The sequence below is a fragment of the Halyomorpha halys genome, unplaced genomic scaffold, assembly GCF_000696795.3.
Source record: "Halyomorpha halys isolate HHAL.00 unplaced genomic scaffold, Hhal_1.1 Scaffold1088.1, whole genome shotgun sequence".
Classification (NCBI taxonomy): domain Eukaryota; kingdom Metazoa; phylum Arthropoda; class Insecta; order Hemiptera; family Pentatomidae; genus Halyomorpha; species Halyomorpha halys.
In genome coordinates, this window is record NW_027107060.1 from 67,341 (window position 1) to 84,719 (window position 17,379).

The 17,379-nt window shown below is 28.5% G+C and overlaps 1 protein-coding gene across 1 annotated transcript in view; it reads left to right on the forward strand.

Moving 5' to 3' along the window:
- bent (projectin protein bent) overlaps positions 1–17,379 on the forward strand; it is a gene marked incomplete in the record, with an annotated part of 246,334 nt that overhangs the window by 51,810 nt on the left and 177,145 nt on the right. Inside the window, 7 exon segments of the mRNA XM_067045412.1 lie at positions 120–261; positions 4,679–4,814; positions 8,320–8,523; positions 12,885–13,186; positions 14,540–14,763; positions 15,674–15,985; positions 16,152–16,242. Coding sequence (XP_066901513.1) covers positions 120–261; positions 4,679–4,814; positions 8,320–8,523; positions 12,885–13,186; positions 14,540–14,763; positions 15,674–15,985; positions 16,152–16,242 — 1,411 coding nt within the window.

A 17,379-nucleotide genomic window follows, 5' to 3' on the forward strand; every position in this document is an offset into this window, starting at 1 on the left:
ATATAAAATTATTAGAACTGGAACAACTTATTAACTTAGTATCTATTATTTTTGTTTGTAAGTATTTTATGAATTTAATTAATTAAAAGAAAGAGTAAAATTAATTCTGATTATTTTAGCTGCGAGTGGAAAGCGATGGTCACTCATATTTTGCAACCTTAGAAATAGAAAATGTAACGGTTGAAGATGCAGGAAAGTACAAAGTCATGGCGAAGAACGAGCTCGGGGAAAGTAATGCGACGATAAGCCTTAATTTCGACAGTGAGTAATAAAGAAAAAGAAAAAGTGATATCTATTTTTAAAACATTAATTCTTTGATCTTACTAATGCTTCTTATGTATTGATCACACGATGAATATGTGAGGAAAATAACTGCTTACATAAACATTCTAATAGATGTTCTAATTGTATTTGAGGTTTTTTTTTTTACTTATAAAAATCTATATGGAATATTATTTCTCTGCATAAATGAAACTCTGAGCAGATAATAACGAGTGACTTCATTAATAAATTATATCATAACAATTCCACTAACATTCGCACTAAATTTCTATAACCATTATAGAAACTTAAATCTTACTCAATTTAGTAAATTCAGTCATAAATATTCTGTCTAATTATACTATTCCATATTTTTATATACACTATACTATAGATGAATTATAAAAACAGTAGCAACTGGAAAAATATTGGTCAGTTGGTGAATTTATGTTCAATAAAAGGCCTATTATTAAATCAAATAAATATACATTTCATCAAAACATCAATAAAGGTAATGTATCTTAAAAATAAAAATAATATCTGGCATATAAAAAACTTACCTTATAGATTCCTTAATAAGGACTTTTAATAATAATAACATTCAACAACCTTAATAAGAACATTCCTTACAAAATAGTAAGAAGCCCACTTTTCAAAGTCCTCATATGATTTAGTTTTCTTAACTTTATCAACAAAACTTCAGCCAAGTAAGACCCATTCATTTTTCAATGTAAACCTCATTTGAACTTATTATGAGATTATCCCAATCTGTAACTTTACTTGTTGCAAACTTTTATTTATAGAAAATATTACAATCTGTCTCAAACTTAGTCAATGGGTAATAGTGATAATTGTACACTTTCAAAAAAAAAAAATAATTATTATTAATATTAATGATTGACAATATTACAATATAATATAATAATTGATAATATTACAATAAGGCACAAACTTAGGCAATGGGTAATAGTGATAATTATACACTTTAATACAAAAAAAATAAATAAATAAATAAATACATACAAACAAATAAAATAAAATATAAATATAAATAAAGAAAATCCCTATATGTATATAAGAAGACAAATAAGTGAATGAAATGAACATAACCAAACTAAGTAAAATAAATTATATAAAAATATTTACAATCTCGACTTAATCTATAACAAAAACGATAAAATGAAATCATATTTGATTTATTCCATTTTTTTAAAAAAATAAATATAGATTCTACTTTTTTTTTTTATCTTGTTAACTCAATATTCAAAAACCAACCATCCACACGGTTTACTGTTGATATATTCTATTTTAATACGATTTGTTTTAGTAAAAAGTCGAGCTCATAAAAGAGAAACGCGAATAGAACCGAAAGTTGGTTTATACTCTACAAACATCCTGTGATTCACACGTCAGAGACCGCATTTCTTTCTGCTTTATGTTATGAGTTTTTCATATTTTAGTGTGTGTTTCATATTTCAAGTAAATGTTTAAATCGTATGAGCATATAAGATGAAACAACAGCAAATCATTTAAACAAGGCCGGCGAGGGTCCTCAAAAGGGAATGATAAAATATTAGAAAACCTAAACTGGAGGAATATGAAAAATGATCATGTCAATTACTTTTATATTTTCTCAGAATATTTTAGTTATTTTTATTTCCACGCTTACACTCCTAAATTATCATTCCGAAAAAAAAGTATAAGCTTAATTTTTAAGAAGATTACCTTATGGTATTAAAATTTGAATTATTATTTTATTTATAAATGTGATGAGAAAAGGCAGAAAACAAATGTTTATTCAGCTAAAATAATGCATAAAACAATTATTCCCATCAAATAATAGTTAGATAAAATGTTGATCAAGTTGCGTTTTTCTCGTATAAGTCTCGGCCCGTCCCTAACAAACTAACTGTATGGATTTCCTTTTCTAACTTTTAAATAATCTGCGTCATATTTTCTACAGTCGCACAGTTTTCGTTTATCAGATAGTCCAGTTTTGATAGAATTTTTCAGCAGCACCCATTTTCGTATTACGTAATTATGTTACATAATTTATTACGTTCAGCGGTTTTTGTTCCGCAAGTACGCAACCAGGAAAACACACAAAGACCATAATAGTCTAGGCAATGAAAAAGTTTTCGGAAGTGTTGAAATGTTTTACTTCCATGTTTTTGAGGGTGCTAAACACAAACCTAAAATTTGCTAATTTTTTTTTTCATAAATATAAGATAAATGAAAAGAAATAAAAAAAATAATCATTTTTTTGTTTTTCCATCATAAAATGAAAACCCATGATGCATTTATTTTATTTGTTAATTTATTTTTCTATAAATTAACCAATACTGAACTAAACAAGAGTAAATTCCCAAAAATATCGTTCTCTATAATGGTCCAGATAAAGATCAAGAGATTTCGGTAGAGTGCTCTGAAGTAGTTCGGAAAATTTGTCAATTAGGTATTTTGAACGCAGATTAAGAATTTCAACTTTGCCATCTCAATTTTTTTTAAAAAATCCTTTGTTTTTTTTTATTTGTAACTTGAAAGCCAAGTATCACTCGAATTATATCTAATATACTAAATAAAAAAAGACCAAATCACATATAAATTAGATTATACTGATTTAGAGGTTCAGTCGCCCCGTTTTAAAACCAGCGCGACTCGAAATTATAAGGCGGAATACAGTCCTGCAATTTTTTCTTAATTACTTTAATATAATTATTTGAGTAACACATGGTTTTCAATTTATAAGTAAGAAAAATAACAAAACTTTTAGGAGTGATATTTCAGAAATAACACTTCTGTTTAAAATTCTAGTTGGCAAAGTCGAAATGGGGATTTGACTCTTGTTTAATTCAGTGTAGGTTGATGTTAAAAAAAAAAAAATTTATTCGAATGACCAATATATGGTTCCAGTTGCTACCGAATTACTTATATATCTTAACACTCTTTCTGGCTCATAAGAAGTATCAATAAACTTTCAAGATGGATAATAATCAATCACCAATAAATTTCAGTTTCAGAAATCAATATTGTCCAGTCACTTTATATATGATTGAGTTTCAATTATTTTTGTATCAAAAATGATAATAACGAGATTGCGCCAAAGTGAATATATTCATTGCATGTCATTATTAAACTTTTTAAACCAATGCTTTTTAAATCCCAGAAATAATATAATTATTATACCAATATGCTTATTAGTGTCGTAACAATGGATTAGCAGTAAACAGTGTTACTATCAGCATTTAGATTATTACAAAGGGGAGTCATGAATCAACTTAAACATTTCTATGTATTGAGCAATTATAATTTCATAAAATAATTACATAAAAATAAAATTTATAATGCCTTCAATTTCTGGACTTCATCACTCTCCCTCCATTAGTCTTTAATTGATTTATTAGTTTATTTTATGTTGGTCATTTCAATTTTTATTTCTTATTATCATATCTGCTTTCGTTAATATTCCTTTAACAAATTAAACTAAATTAAATTATGTACTATGAACAGTTTTAGATTTATAAATATTTTAGTAAATAGAAAAATATAATTCACATCGTAAAATTAAACTACAAAATCATTGATAAATAAGTATAATGTATTGAATTTTTTTTAAATCCATAAAATTTTAATACGATCGCTTTATAACTCGTTGATTTATAACTTTAACTGTAAATACAAATCTACCACTGTAAAACAAATTTTAAAAAATGCCTTACGTGGGTATCCGTTTTTTAAATGGTATAAAACATAATGTTTTATAAGCCTTCTGTCATAAAGGCTGATTGTCAAAAAAAATATTTTGAGAAACAATTACTATTACAGAATTATGAGATGTTCTATTCCAAAATAGATTTATTTTAATTTTAAATACCAACCATTAGTTAATAGCATTATAAAAGAAGTAGATATTTCACAATGCTTAATATTTATTTGGATAAACTTTAAAGCATAACGCAGGAACAGATAAGTCAACCAGACTCCATACTCATGCCATGGCCAACCGGATATGCACTGCCTTCTATTGACATAATCATTTAGAATTGAAAACATTATCTAATTAATGTAAGTTAATATTTTTTCTGCTGTATTGGACAAAAACGAAAGCCAACTAAAAAATAAAATAAAAAATTACTTTTGAAAAATTGAAATTTTGTTTCCTACTAATGCACGAAGTAATATCTGTTTACTGTTGTTCATTTCCTTTTTTTCTTTTAAAGTGCTGGCTTTAATAATGCTTTTGACTAAATTGTTATACTTTAAACATTATGTTATGTACAATTATCAAGCACCAGAAACAAGAAAAGGAATGACAGGCCATTCAGAACAAATTCAACATATATTTTTATTATATATATTGCTATCATGTCAAATATAATTTAGATGTAGAATAGGTAGAAGAATATTTGTGAAATAGGTGATGAAGCTCCAGTTCCTGAAAGTGGTATCAAACCAACCTTCACAGAGAAACCTGTCATAAGACAAACTGATGAAGGATGTGACATCACAATTGAATGCCGTCTAGTTGGTGAACCGAAACCAAATGTTACTTGGTAAGTCTATCTTCAAAATATATTTATTAACCGATATTGCAAACTTTGAATTTATATATTTTATTTGGAAAAATGCATTAAATATTGCACTCTACCAAGGAGAACGATATTTACGGATTAGGTTTTAGGAGTAGGTTGTTACGAATATGACTAATATGGGCTTGGTAATGAGCTTAGATCCTCGCAATATCTACAAGCAGGAAACAAAGTCCATTTGTCAATAAACTAAACACTGTTACTGTTTTTTAGTTCAAATCGTCATAATATAATTTTTGAAATAATAGTCCTTACAATTAAAATAAATGCCATCTGAGAGTAATGAATGTTTCTGGTATGTCTAATGCATTTAGAACGATATTCGTATCAACACTGCTGACAGATGGGAATCATCACTTTTCTTATCGGTTGTGATTAATTGTAATATTTATTTAATATGGACGATAGAATGCCTCAAATAAAAATTGTATCTTCAAGTAAAGTGTCAATTAAGAAAATTCCGAATTTGAAAAAAAAAAGAAATCCCCATTAATTGGAAGACCCAATAAACTGGGGAACATTAGAGCTACAGCGCTAGCATCTGATTTTGTATGTTATCAGGTCTTATTGCTGTCTTTAACCTAAAAATCTACCTGGACAAAAAGAGGTTCTAGAAAATATCTAGGTACAATTTAGCATTACAAGAAGCTGTCAAAAAAGTTTTTATCGAATTAAAAAACGAATTAGATCGCGTCTGGAGAAAAATGCTCCTCTTCAAAATCGTATCTCGGTGTGGCTTGCACAATAGCTGTTTAAGTACCGAGATTTTATTCCCATCACAGTAACTTATGATAATGGCTTAGTCTAGAATCAAACTAGTCCCGGTAACAAAGTTTTGCTTTTCGTCAATGACTTTGTGATATGAACTGATGTTGAGGATGGTTGTTTCACAATAAGTAACAGAACATTAATGACTTCACGGTAATGAGATGATGGGTGCAACTAAATCCTAAAGGAGAATAGAATAACATATCATCTATCAAAGGGAGATATATAGAAGCTTATATAGAATATAGCAGCTTTTCAAGAGAAGCTGCTCGATGAATAGCCTAATAGCCAACTTTGAGTAAATAATGGGTCATAGATAGACCACGAAAAGAGGCACTTGTGAAATTCAGAATGATTTTAATTAAATAATGCACGATTATTTAAAAACATTTAGCTAGGATACGTTTTGTAGAACCGCCCAACTGTAATCTGAGCAACTATAAGTTTCCCATGCATTGAGCACACCTTTGTTCATATCCTGCTTTGACGGATATACGATCACGGACTTGATCACAATGAGATATATACTAGACTGCAAGAAACTCACGAAGGAACTCGAAAAACTCGAGAAAAATCTCCACGATATCACTTCGTCTACAACCCCTCAGAGAAGTGTCGGGATGGTTGGTCTTCCTCAGAAGTGCAATTAGTTCTGTTAACGTCAAAATATTCTGTCAATATTCATATAATTTTGATAAAGTGACTCGTTACAAGAGTCTATAGAAATTAATCTCTAATAAATGATTAATATTTCTTTCCCTTTAATTGGCGGTCAAGCGTGATTCTGACCAAATCACCTCCTTGCACAACCTTTGGTCTAGTAACAGTACTTCCTTACATAGTACTGAACCCCTGACCCTTCATGGGTTGTAGCTGTACAAATTTTAATTTTTTAATTTTTCCCTTTTATTGTACCGAAAGAAGAATAGTTTTCAGATACTATTAAATCTTTGAAAACTATTCTTCTAAACGCTTAATTTTGAAGAGTTTATAAGGACAAAAATATTATTTACGAAACTCATGTACCAATTAACTTTTCAAAATAAAAGTGTAAAATTTGACTTTTATAATTAATATTCTGGTAAGTATTTACCTTATGAGCTAAACATACAGATTAAATAAAAATGTTTATATATTATCATTCCAGTATTAGTTAAAACATAGAATGAAAAATATATTTTAAATATAAGATTCATTAAAATATACGCTAAGCGTTTTATTATTTTCACAATAAATACAATTCAATATCCTTTTCACAACTGCGTAGATGCTGTGTAAGCTCTAATACTATTTCTTTCACAATTGGATACACTTTAAGGAATATTAATATTTTAAAGCAGTTTAAAATACTTTTGTAGTCATTGGTACTGGTTGTGCAATTATTTTATATTCATGTCTAATAATTTTTTTTTTTTTAATTTACTTAATTTAGTGGTAATTAGAAAAATCGTATTCATAAAAAGGTCATAACTTACGAAAAAAAAAGTTGGATATGCGTTTATAAAACTAGATAAATGCTAGTGGCGTAAATTACTTAAAACCAATACATAACCAAAATCCTGAAATAAATAGATATTAGATGGGTAAGTAAATTGCTCATTTACCAAATACTTCCAGATGTTTGTTCAATAGATCTTAAGAATAGTTGACACATTTTTCTTAGTTTTATAATTCTTTAGTTTCATAATGTACAATTTTCCTGGAGGGATCAATTTTGTTTGAGTTAGAATAAAAAAAAAAAAAATAAATAAAAAAACCTAACAAAATATTATTTGCCACCTACTTTCTCTATAATTTGTTCTTTCAGCAGTGGGACCTCCATTATCTGGGGTAAAGGTAAAGACGGAAAGTAAAAAAAAAACAAATAATCAAATTTGTTAGTGATTCCTTAATTCCAAGGTCAATTAAAAAAAAAATGTAGAAAAGTTAACATTAATTTTTGTGACCAAAATTACATTGTTATGCAATTTTATGTATTGACGGTGAACTGACGATATCTCCTATTTAAAAATTGGGCTACTTCAGTAAGACAAACAAAAACTATTTTTTTTAAAAATCTAAAATAAAATTTTCAACCTTATTTTTTATTAATAATGCTTCACACAGATTTTCCTTGAGCGATTATTGATAAAGTGTCATTTAAATCTCATTTATTTCAGATATGATATATTAGTGCGGTGGATAGCTTTAAACATTTTGAGCCCTGAGTGAAAATATGAAGATTTTTAAGTAATTCGGTCATAGTACTGTCATTTATTTTAATTTTTAAAATCAATAACTTAATCTTTTTCAGCATGAAATTAATTAAACACATATAAAAAAATAAAGATGGCGGCCAAAAAACGCGTTTTACAAGCTTATATTTTTTTTAGACTTTTAGTACGTCAAAAAGATACCGACGACAGAAGAGAAAATTCAAATCCCGTGTTTGTAGGAGTTAATTCCACCAAACACCTATTATTACCTCATATCTCCACTACTAAAAGCACTTGCGTTAAATCGGAAAAACTTTGTTTATTTATTACCATTTGAAAGTGATTATAAAAAAATAAACTGGGAGAGTCCCGGGTAATTGGAATCCCTGATAATGAAGGTTCCATTGTGTCTTGATACGTGGAACACATATTAATGCTATAATCTGTATGTAAATTTATTATTTTAGTCTTTTGTATTTAATTCAATATTGACATTTTTCTTTCAGGTATCACGGTAATAAAATTATCAAAGAAAGTCTACACACTCAGTTCCATCTTGAACTTGATCAAAAATTGTACTACCTAGCAAGACTACTGATAAAATCCCCAGATATGGCAGATATTGGGGTTTATAAAGTCGTTTCTATAAATAAATTAGGCGAAGCATCGGCATCTATTAATTTAAATTTTGAAAGTGCTGAAAAAATAAAGTGAGATATTTTTTATTTATAAACATTTTAAAATACTTAAAAAAACAAGGCTGTGAAAAAAAAATTAATATCATATTAGTATTGGCATTGCTAAAAAAATTGCTTGGCCATGATCTATCTCGAATTTGTATAAGATTCTCTGTAGGAAAATTAAAAATAAATAAATGAATAAAACAGTATAATTATAATTTTGAATGTCTTAAGCACTTCCCTGCAAATGGGTCAATGAAAAACATTTATATTTAATACTAACATTCATACATTATTGTATTTTATTCATAAATTCAATAATCAATAATGGTTTTGGTACTTTTTTATTTTAAGATTAGATTTGACTAAAATGTATACAAGCCTATAAGTTAATTTAATTAATATATATATAGTATCTGGTACCTCCGTCCGATAATGGTTTTTATTTAAACCTAGAGACCTTAACTATTTTATGTACCCCTTTTTCAACCTGTAACAACAATCACCACCGATTACTTAAGCCTGTTGCCTTACTTAAGCACCCTCATCATATAACTGAGGTACTTTGCCATTAAACCAACGGAACGTGGACGGACGGATATTGAACAGAACTTGACGTTTGGCACAAAAACAACGAGACGTGGCAGCGATCCCAGAAACACATCCAATTTTTCGTTCAAAATTCTAGAATATACTTTGTACAGATCACCCTAATAAGACAGGTGGAAAAGCTGTACTCATTAAAAACCACTTGAACATTACTAGTAGACTTACTTTACACCAAACATATATTAAAAAGGCATTACACTTTACCCTAAGCACTAAACCATATCTTTTGCTGCTGTATATTTTCCCCTAAGGTACGTTCTGATATTTTCTAACTTTATAAGTTTTATTGTCGGAGGTGATTTTAACACTAAACACCTTGGTTTAGATTCTTGGCTCTGTGTTCCAAAATATACCATGTGCTCTTCATGGTCTTGTGATAGATACAATCCTCCCTGATACTCCAAATTACTGATTTATTCTACTTTTTTGGTCACAAAAAGGCTGATCTTAAGTATAATGTTTCCTTAGTAAACTTTGTACTCTATGAAAAGCAATTAGAAACTAAAAGAAGATCATCGCTCCTAAGAAAAAATATATAATCGGATCTTCATAGGACATGTCTCAAATCAAACCTTTCACTTCCTATATCGCTTATAGGTAAACATGGAATTCGAAACAGCAGCTGGTATTTAACAAATAATGCAGCCTGATCTTCATTAGAACCCAGTACCAAACACAGAGTGAGCTTACCAATCAGGAGAGAAGGCAATGAGGGATAAAGAAAAATCTGAGATCTTCACTGACTACCTTCATTCTGTACAACGCATACTGACGTCACAAATGCTAAAGTACTCGTATCAAAACTTTTGGAAACCCAATACAATTTTTATTCCCCCCTCCTTACACTCCTTTACAAGATGTAGAGCACAATAAAACATATAAAATAAAACTTCCTGGTCACTATTTGTTAAATGCTGAAGCACTCCAGAAAGTGTCAAAACGGTTAAATGTTCGTCACGACAATTTACAATGCAATACAAAGGACCACTACATTTCGGAGAGAGTGGAAGTATTCGTACATCTTCATGAATAATAAACCCAACAATACACAAAAACAATTGCCCAACTGGACCATTTGTGGTCCGTGCAGATTTAGGAGGTCTCACATCAACAAAAAATTAACTTAAGAACAATAACGCTCTTGTCTGGTTAAAAAAAATCCATGTAATTTATGTAATGTATTGTAATTTTTTTCAAAAAACTTATCATTAAAATACAAAAAAAAAAAGCCCCTGTCGTGGAGCTCCCTTCATAAATGGAGTCCATGGCAGTCTTCCCCCTCCAAACTCCTAAGGTACCTTATTGCAAAGACTCCAAATGCTGAAAATATTCAGAATAATAAAAAAAGTACTTTAGTATCTTCTAATACAACTTTAAAAATTGACTTACACAAGCTAACTCTCAGTGAATATATAGGGACTCGTTATAATCGATTAAACACGGATATACTCGTAAAATCCCATTTTGGTCAAAAATGACCATTATCACCTCCCCCCCCCTGAACCCCTGCACCTCTAACGTCAAGAGAACTCAGGAAATGTTGATGTAGAACCTTGTGTAATTTCCGTTAGTCTAATGAAGTACCACTCGATTTTAAAAGTTATATAATTAAAAGTTATTACCTGCTTTCCACTACTATAAACTTGATTTTTATAGGTAATTCAATGATTGTTAATGATTTAGATTAGATGTAGAAATAATTCAAAAATTATATATACGATATTAAAAGTTATTATTTATGATTACAATCAATTTTTTTATTTATTTACTATTTGGCCTTCAACCCTGCACTTATTATGAATAAACGTAGGTTTTTTATGAATAATGTCACTTTTATTCTATTTTATTACCCACTATTCTAATTATACAGTTTATAGTGGTTGTGGAGATTCATATCTACAATAATAGTATTCATAATGTAAAATATCGTCGGCAAAAGTGTAAAACCAGGTAACTGTCAATAAATTCCAAACTTTCAGGATAGAAAAAAAAGTTTAAAAATTATGCTTTCATCATATTATATTTTCGTTAGTAGTATGTAGTAGCAAGTGATATAGAATAGAGCTGACAAAATTAAAGATTAATTGCTGTGCATAAAATTTACGCTAAAATAGAATACATAAATAATCCTAAGTCAAAACTTTTCCAACTTCGTAATTTCATATTTTTGCCGGCTATAGTATACGTGATTTCTTTTCTGATCTCTTATTATTTGTAATATCTGTTATTATTCAAATGCATTTTACTTATACATATAGTAAAATTTAAGAATAGTAAAATGATCTCAAATTAATGCAATAACTGAAGTAGTTATTTTAGTTATGATAAATATTTACTACCAGCGGGGGTCCTTTCCTTTTCCACCCTCCGAAATCACTAAATATTTTCACTCATTGTTATCTGTAAACAAAAGTTAAATCATACAAACCTGTTTTAAATGATTTCATAAATAATATACGTTGGCTTAGAAAATATCGTATTATGCATTTTTCTCAGTTAGAGTGGATTCCTTAACAGTAGATTCTTGGATGGACCCCTCACTCCCCACCCCCTCTACTCCGAAACGCCACTGTTTATTACTCATGAATAATTTGACTTGTATGTTAATTAAATGTTATTTCTAGACCAATAATGTTACCATTTACATTTCTTTAATAGTTTAAATAAGTATAGACTGAATTCATCAATACTTATTTATTTAACATTATTAATTTAATATTTCAAAACCGGAAAATGGCATTAGAGTTTTATAAAATATTGAAATGAAATTTTAAACATTACCAAAAACACACCTTTCGTAATCAACTTGGAAGAATATTTCCACTTCACCCTGCAGTAGGCCCTCAGCTTTATCAAATATTAGTCCATTAAAGTTTTTATACGGTCTTGCCTTTATCTTCCACATATAGAGGCCTTGATGGCCGAGAACGTTGGGGCAAAGTTCCAAAGAAGCCTGATTCAGAATGGTGTATGTTCCATGCCCACCTGAGCTATTTCTAGGCTGTCCTGAGAAATGAATTTTAACACTACCAGTAGTTAGTATGAGGTGGCAACCTCCTGTCAGTGGTTGGCAAAAAATACCACCAGTCTGGCTTAAAGGACTGTATAGTTCCCTCACTTGTGTCAATATCTTTCTCTCATAATGTTTTGGTACTGTTCCTGGAAATGGAAAATAGTCTAATTTTACTATAACATTGTACTACCAAATTTCTCTAAAATGTGTGTACTAAAACTTTCAAAAATTCTTCACTTTTCAACACATGAGCCTATCAGAAAAAGTTTAAGAGAAAAACTTATACAATGCATGATAACCATATAAATGAGTGTATAAGTGTAACTCACTTTTTTAAAAAATTTCTTGAAAAAGGAAAGTAAGCTATTCAGCCTTTGCTAATCTATACAGAAACAACTGCTGAACAAATAACCTTCCCTGACTGCCTTTATAAAGGAATAATTAAGATAAAAAGGACAATGGATGTCTAAATGTGCCCTCCTACTGATCCCCTTTCTATCATTTAGCAAATTCAGCTCTGTAAAGAGGAGCTTAGCAGTAGCAATTTGAACTAATTTCACCACATTGTATTAAAATGACCCCATTTAACCTGCATTAAAGTTACCTCATATTACTATACCTGATAATACTGTTTTATTTTTTTGTATAATATTAATATTTTTTTCTCATGTTTCTTCTTGATCCTATGCTAGGAAGTGCTTGAGATTGTGAAAGTAAAATCATTCTTCATTTTCTCTATTTCTAACATTTTCAATTATAATTTTTTAAGAATCGTAGATGCAAAATCTCCAAGATTTCCAAAGAAACCAACAATTCATCAAGATGGGGAAGTTCTTGTGATGGAATGTCTTTTGGAAGCTAATCCAGTTCCTGATATTATTTGGTATCAAGGAGAAAAAGTTATTTTAGACTCAAGCCGAATTAGAATGAGCAAAAAGGCAACAGGAAAAGATCAATATCTCCTCAAGTTGGAAATATCAAAACCAACACCACAAGATGGTGGAAATTATAGGTGCAATGCCTGTAACATTTATGGCGAGAGTAATGCGAATATTGCATTGAATTTTCAAGGTAATATTTGGGTAAAATTTATTTCACTTGAATCTTCTCTTATTTCTCTCCTTTAACAATAAAGGTAACATCGTTTTCCTTCATTAAAGTAATTTGTAACCATTCAACTTTTTGAAAAATATTTGAAATTTTTACAATTCATTTATTATTTGCTTTCCATTTCATTTCATATTAAACATGTTTCTGCCAATTCAAGATCTCTATATGTGAAATACTAACAAATGTTCTACATATAATTTCATGACTTTTTTAAAATTTCCTTGTTGGCATGCTAAAATCATTATTAAATTAATTATTAATATTTCTTAGTTTGAAGTGAAAGCTAACAGATGATGTACTTTATGTTTTACCACATAAATTAACAGATAAGAAATTACAGTCATGAATATGTTATTGGAAAATCAAATCATTAATTTAATCAAAGTTGATAAATAAAGTAAAAAGTGATTAATTTAAATGTAATTTATATATTATTAATTTTTTATTTTTTTTACTCTGAATACAATCAAATATTCTTTACATTGACACTAGTTAATAATATAATGTAAATAGTTCAAATTATTTAATTTAAAAAGAAATTTACTTAAAAGTTTATATGTATTTTTTTAATTATCGCATTTTATGTAAGATGTCTATTTCCAATATTGGAAGTTTACATTATTTTTAATTAATGCTTTTAATCCACTCAAGAAATAAATCCTTATTTTAATTTAATAAAAGGAAAAGTTTTTTATTTGATGATAATTATGATTTTCTATTAATAATATCATTACTGTATTTAATAGTTAATAATTAATAAAATGTAGCATATATACCAATATTCTTTATCATAAATGGATATATAGATTACATTGATTTATTTGGATTAATAACACTGGTTAACTGTGAATTATTTTTCCTATTTTCATTTTTAATCTTGTTTGTTTGAAAGCACAAATCAGTAATTGTCTATTTTTCAGAGGAATTTAATATTTAGATACATAACTGAATTTTTTTGGGATGTAAATAAATATTAAGGTGTTTAGCTTTTAGAATTTTATTTACAATCTATACAATCAAAATCTTATTTTGTTTATTTTTTACCTTGAGTAGTAATGAAGATATCAATTATAGAATTAAATTTGAAGTCTAGATATTGATAATACTATTACTTCTTGTTACTACATTCATTTTTGGTGGATAGTTTCTGTTTCAGGTGCTGTTTTGAATGGCTTACCACTACATTGCAATTTTTAATAATCTTAATTGTTTATTGAATAATGAACTGATTAATTTTTTATTAATTTATTTAATTCATAAATAAATTGTTAATGTAGGTATCATTTTGAATATTATATATACTGAAATTTTTAGGTGGAGAAGATGGAGCTGGTTTTGCTCCTTCATTTATTGAAAAACCAAGAATTATACCAAATGAAGCTGGTACATTAATATCAATGAAATGCACGTGCACAGCTAAGCCTAAACCTTCAGTTACGTGGATCAAAGGAACTAAGACTATTACTGAAAGTGACAGGTTTAAGATCAAAATTCAGGAAACTAAAGAAGACACCTATGTAATCATACTAGAAATTCAGGTAAGTAGATCTTATTTTTTCTGTTCATATAATATAGATATGGTTAATATTACTAATGATAAAAAGAAGGGAAGAAAAATAAAAATAATTTTGTCCTAGTCATCGACCAGCACATTATGAATGTTTCAAACAACTTCGTTATGGAATCCAATCTGCACTTCAACTTCTTAAATCACTTCATTTTCATTGCAACCACTCCATTATTCCGAACTAACATTTAAAAAATACCTCAAAAATAATACCCACCAAAATCCAATAATCTTTATTCTCGCAGAACCACACTAGCCGACTCCAATACCTGTTTCTTATTCAAATTCTTCTCCTATTGCCTATATGGAACATGATAGCTTCAATCCTGAAATCTATTCTAACTAGAATGAAGGTCAAGTCTTCATTCTGTGGTTCTGCCATGAAATAAAAGTCAATAACCAGGGCCCTATTTCATAATAAAGTACAAACTAATATTATTAGTATTGTTGATTTAACATAATACAATTACACTGAATTGTACAATAGTAACTTGTACGTTAGTACTTTTTAACTCCTATAATATCACTAATAGTCCTCCCTATTATGAAAAAAAATAATTATTAGTACAACTACCATGTTGTTTCTATACTTGTACTATTAACTAATACTATTAGCTTTCATTATGAAACAGGGCCCAGGCCGGATTCTCACCAGAAGGAGACTCAAGGGATGATCTATATTTTTTTATTTTTGTTTTTCCTTAGATCATGGAGTGATACTATCAGTGCTTCTTTTCCATGATCATAAGTGCATCTGGGCAAGCAGTTCTTGATCATTTCTTGGGCTCTGTCCCCTTCTTTTTCTCCTATTTTGTGTATGCCTATTAATACATACATATGCATTGAATGTAATATTATATTTTTACTATATGTTCTTGCAGGATCCTATTGGACCAGACAGTGGTACCTATAGATGTCATGTAAAGAATGAATATGGTGAAAGTAATGCTAATCTAAACTTGAATATCGAAGCTGAGACAGAACCAGAAGGAGTAGCACCTACCTTCATTGAAAAACCTAAAATTCGGTCTGAAAGTGGTGGAAAATTAGTGGTTATGGATTTTAAAGTCAAAGCAGATCCCAAACCAGAAATTGTATGGTACCATGAAGGGAAAATTCTTAAAGAAACCTCAAGGCTTTCTTGGAGTATACAACAAAAAGATGACTCATATTATATTAGATTAGAATTGAAGGTATGTTAGCAAATGACATTTAACCTTTCTAAATTTGTATTGGATTCCTTTCAGTTTATATTTCTTCAATGGATGGCTTTTCATAAAAATTATAAAATATGAAATAGAAATAATTCTGATATATTATATTTTGAAAATACTAGGATTATTTATTATTATTTTTCAGGATCCTGGAATTCAAGATTCGGGTATATACAAGTGTAATTTAAAGAATGTGTGTGGAGAATTAAATGCTAATCTGACTCTCAACATTGAAAGTGAGTTTCATTATAAAAAAGTAAAAAATAAATTATCAATACTATGACTTTAGTGTAACCCTTCATAGTCATAAACAAATTTCATAGCCTTTAGTTTATCAATAATAGTTTTTATATAATATTTATTCAGTTTTAATAGCTTTGTTTGTCATTCTAATTGATTTTTAATGGTTTCATCCAATAAAAAATTCATTTTTTTTTCCAAGCAAAATAACTGTGAATTCAAGAAATGTAAAACAGTTCCTGACATAAATTGGTTAACCACCTAAATACCAAATGATTTAAAATGGGGTAGCGTAAAACAGGGATTGCCTGTATAGTTTCACTATAAAAATGAACTTCACAGCCATAATTGATAGAAGAATTCTAGAAAAAGTCACATTCTACAATAGCATGAAAGTGAGGGGTCGATGTCCTTGATCAATTACACCAAAATTATAATGAAAATGCTATTTTTGTGAAAGGGCTAAAGATAAATTTAAAGACAAGAAAGTTGTGCTCAAAATGTGAAAATTGCGTAGTCCTTGTACCCATGAAATTGGGGAGTTCTTGAAAGAAATTTGAATGAACTGTCATAAAAACTAAAATTATGAGCTTTTAATGGAATTACATTTCATTTGATTTTCTTATTTGTTGTTTAAAACTAAATAAGATTTTCAAATAAGTAAACAAGTGTCCCCCATGTTACTAAGCTACCAACAATACCTATCATGACTAATGAAGGGGTTTTAAAAATAATTTTGTCATAGAGTGTACCAGAGTGTAGCTCTAGCTTTTAACACTATGCCTTAAAATGTTAGGGGAGGAAAAAAAACATTTTATTAAAAAAAAAATAAAAACCGGGCTGCTCAACTACATTGGGTTGCTACGTACTATGCATACTAAAACTAGTTAGACAATTGCTTATTATTTTTATAATACATTATCATACTCATTAAATTTAAAATACATTATAATATACATGATTTTTTTCTTTTTCTTATTGTTTTTGTTCTTTAATATTTTTCTATATTATCATTTACTTTTTCATCTTTTTTTCCCTATAATATTTTTCATTTTTTCCTTCTATTATTTACTTATATATCTAAAAATAACTCTCCTCTTAGTATAAGAAATAGTAATTTTTTCAAATATAGA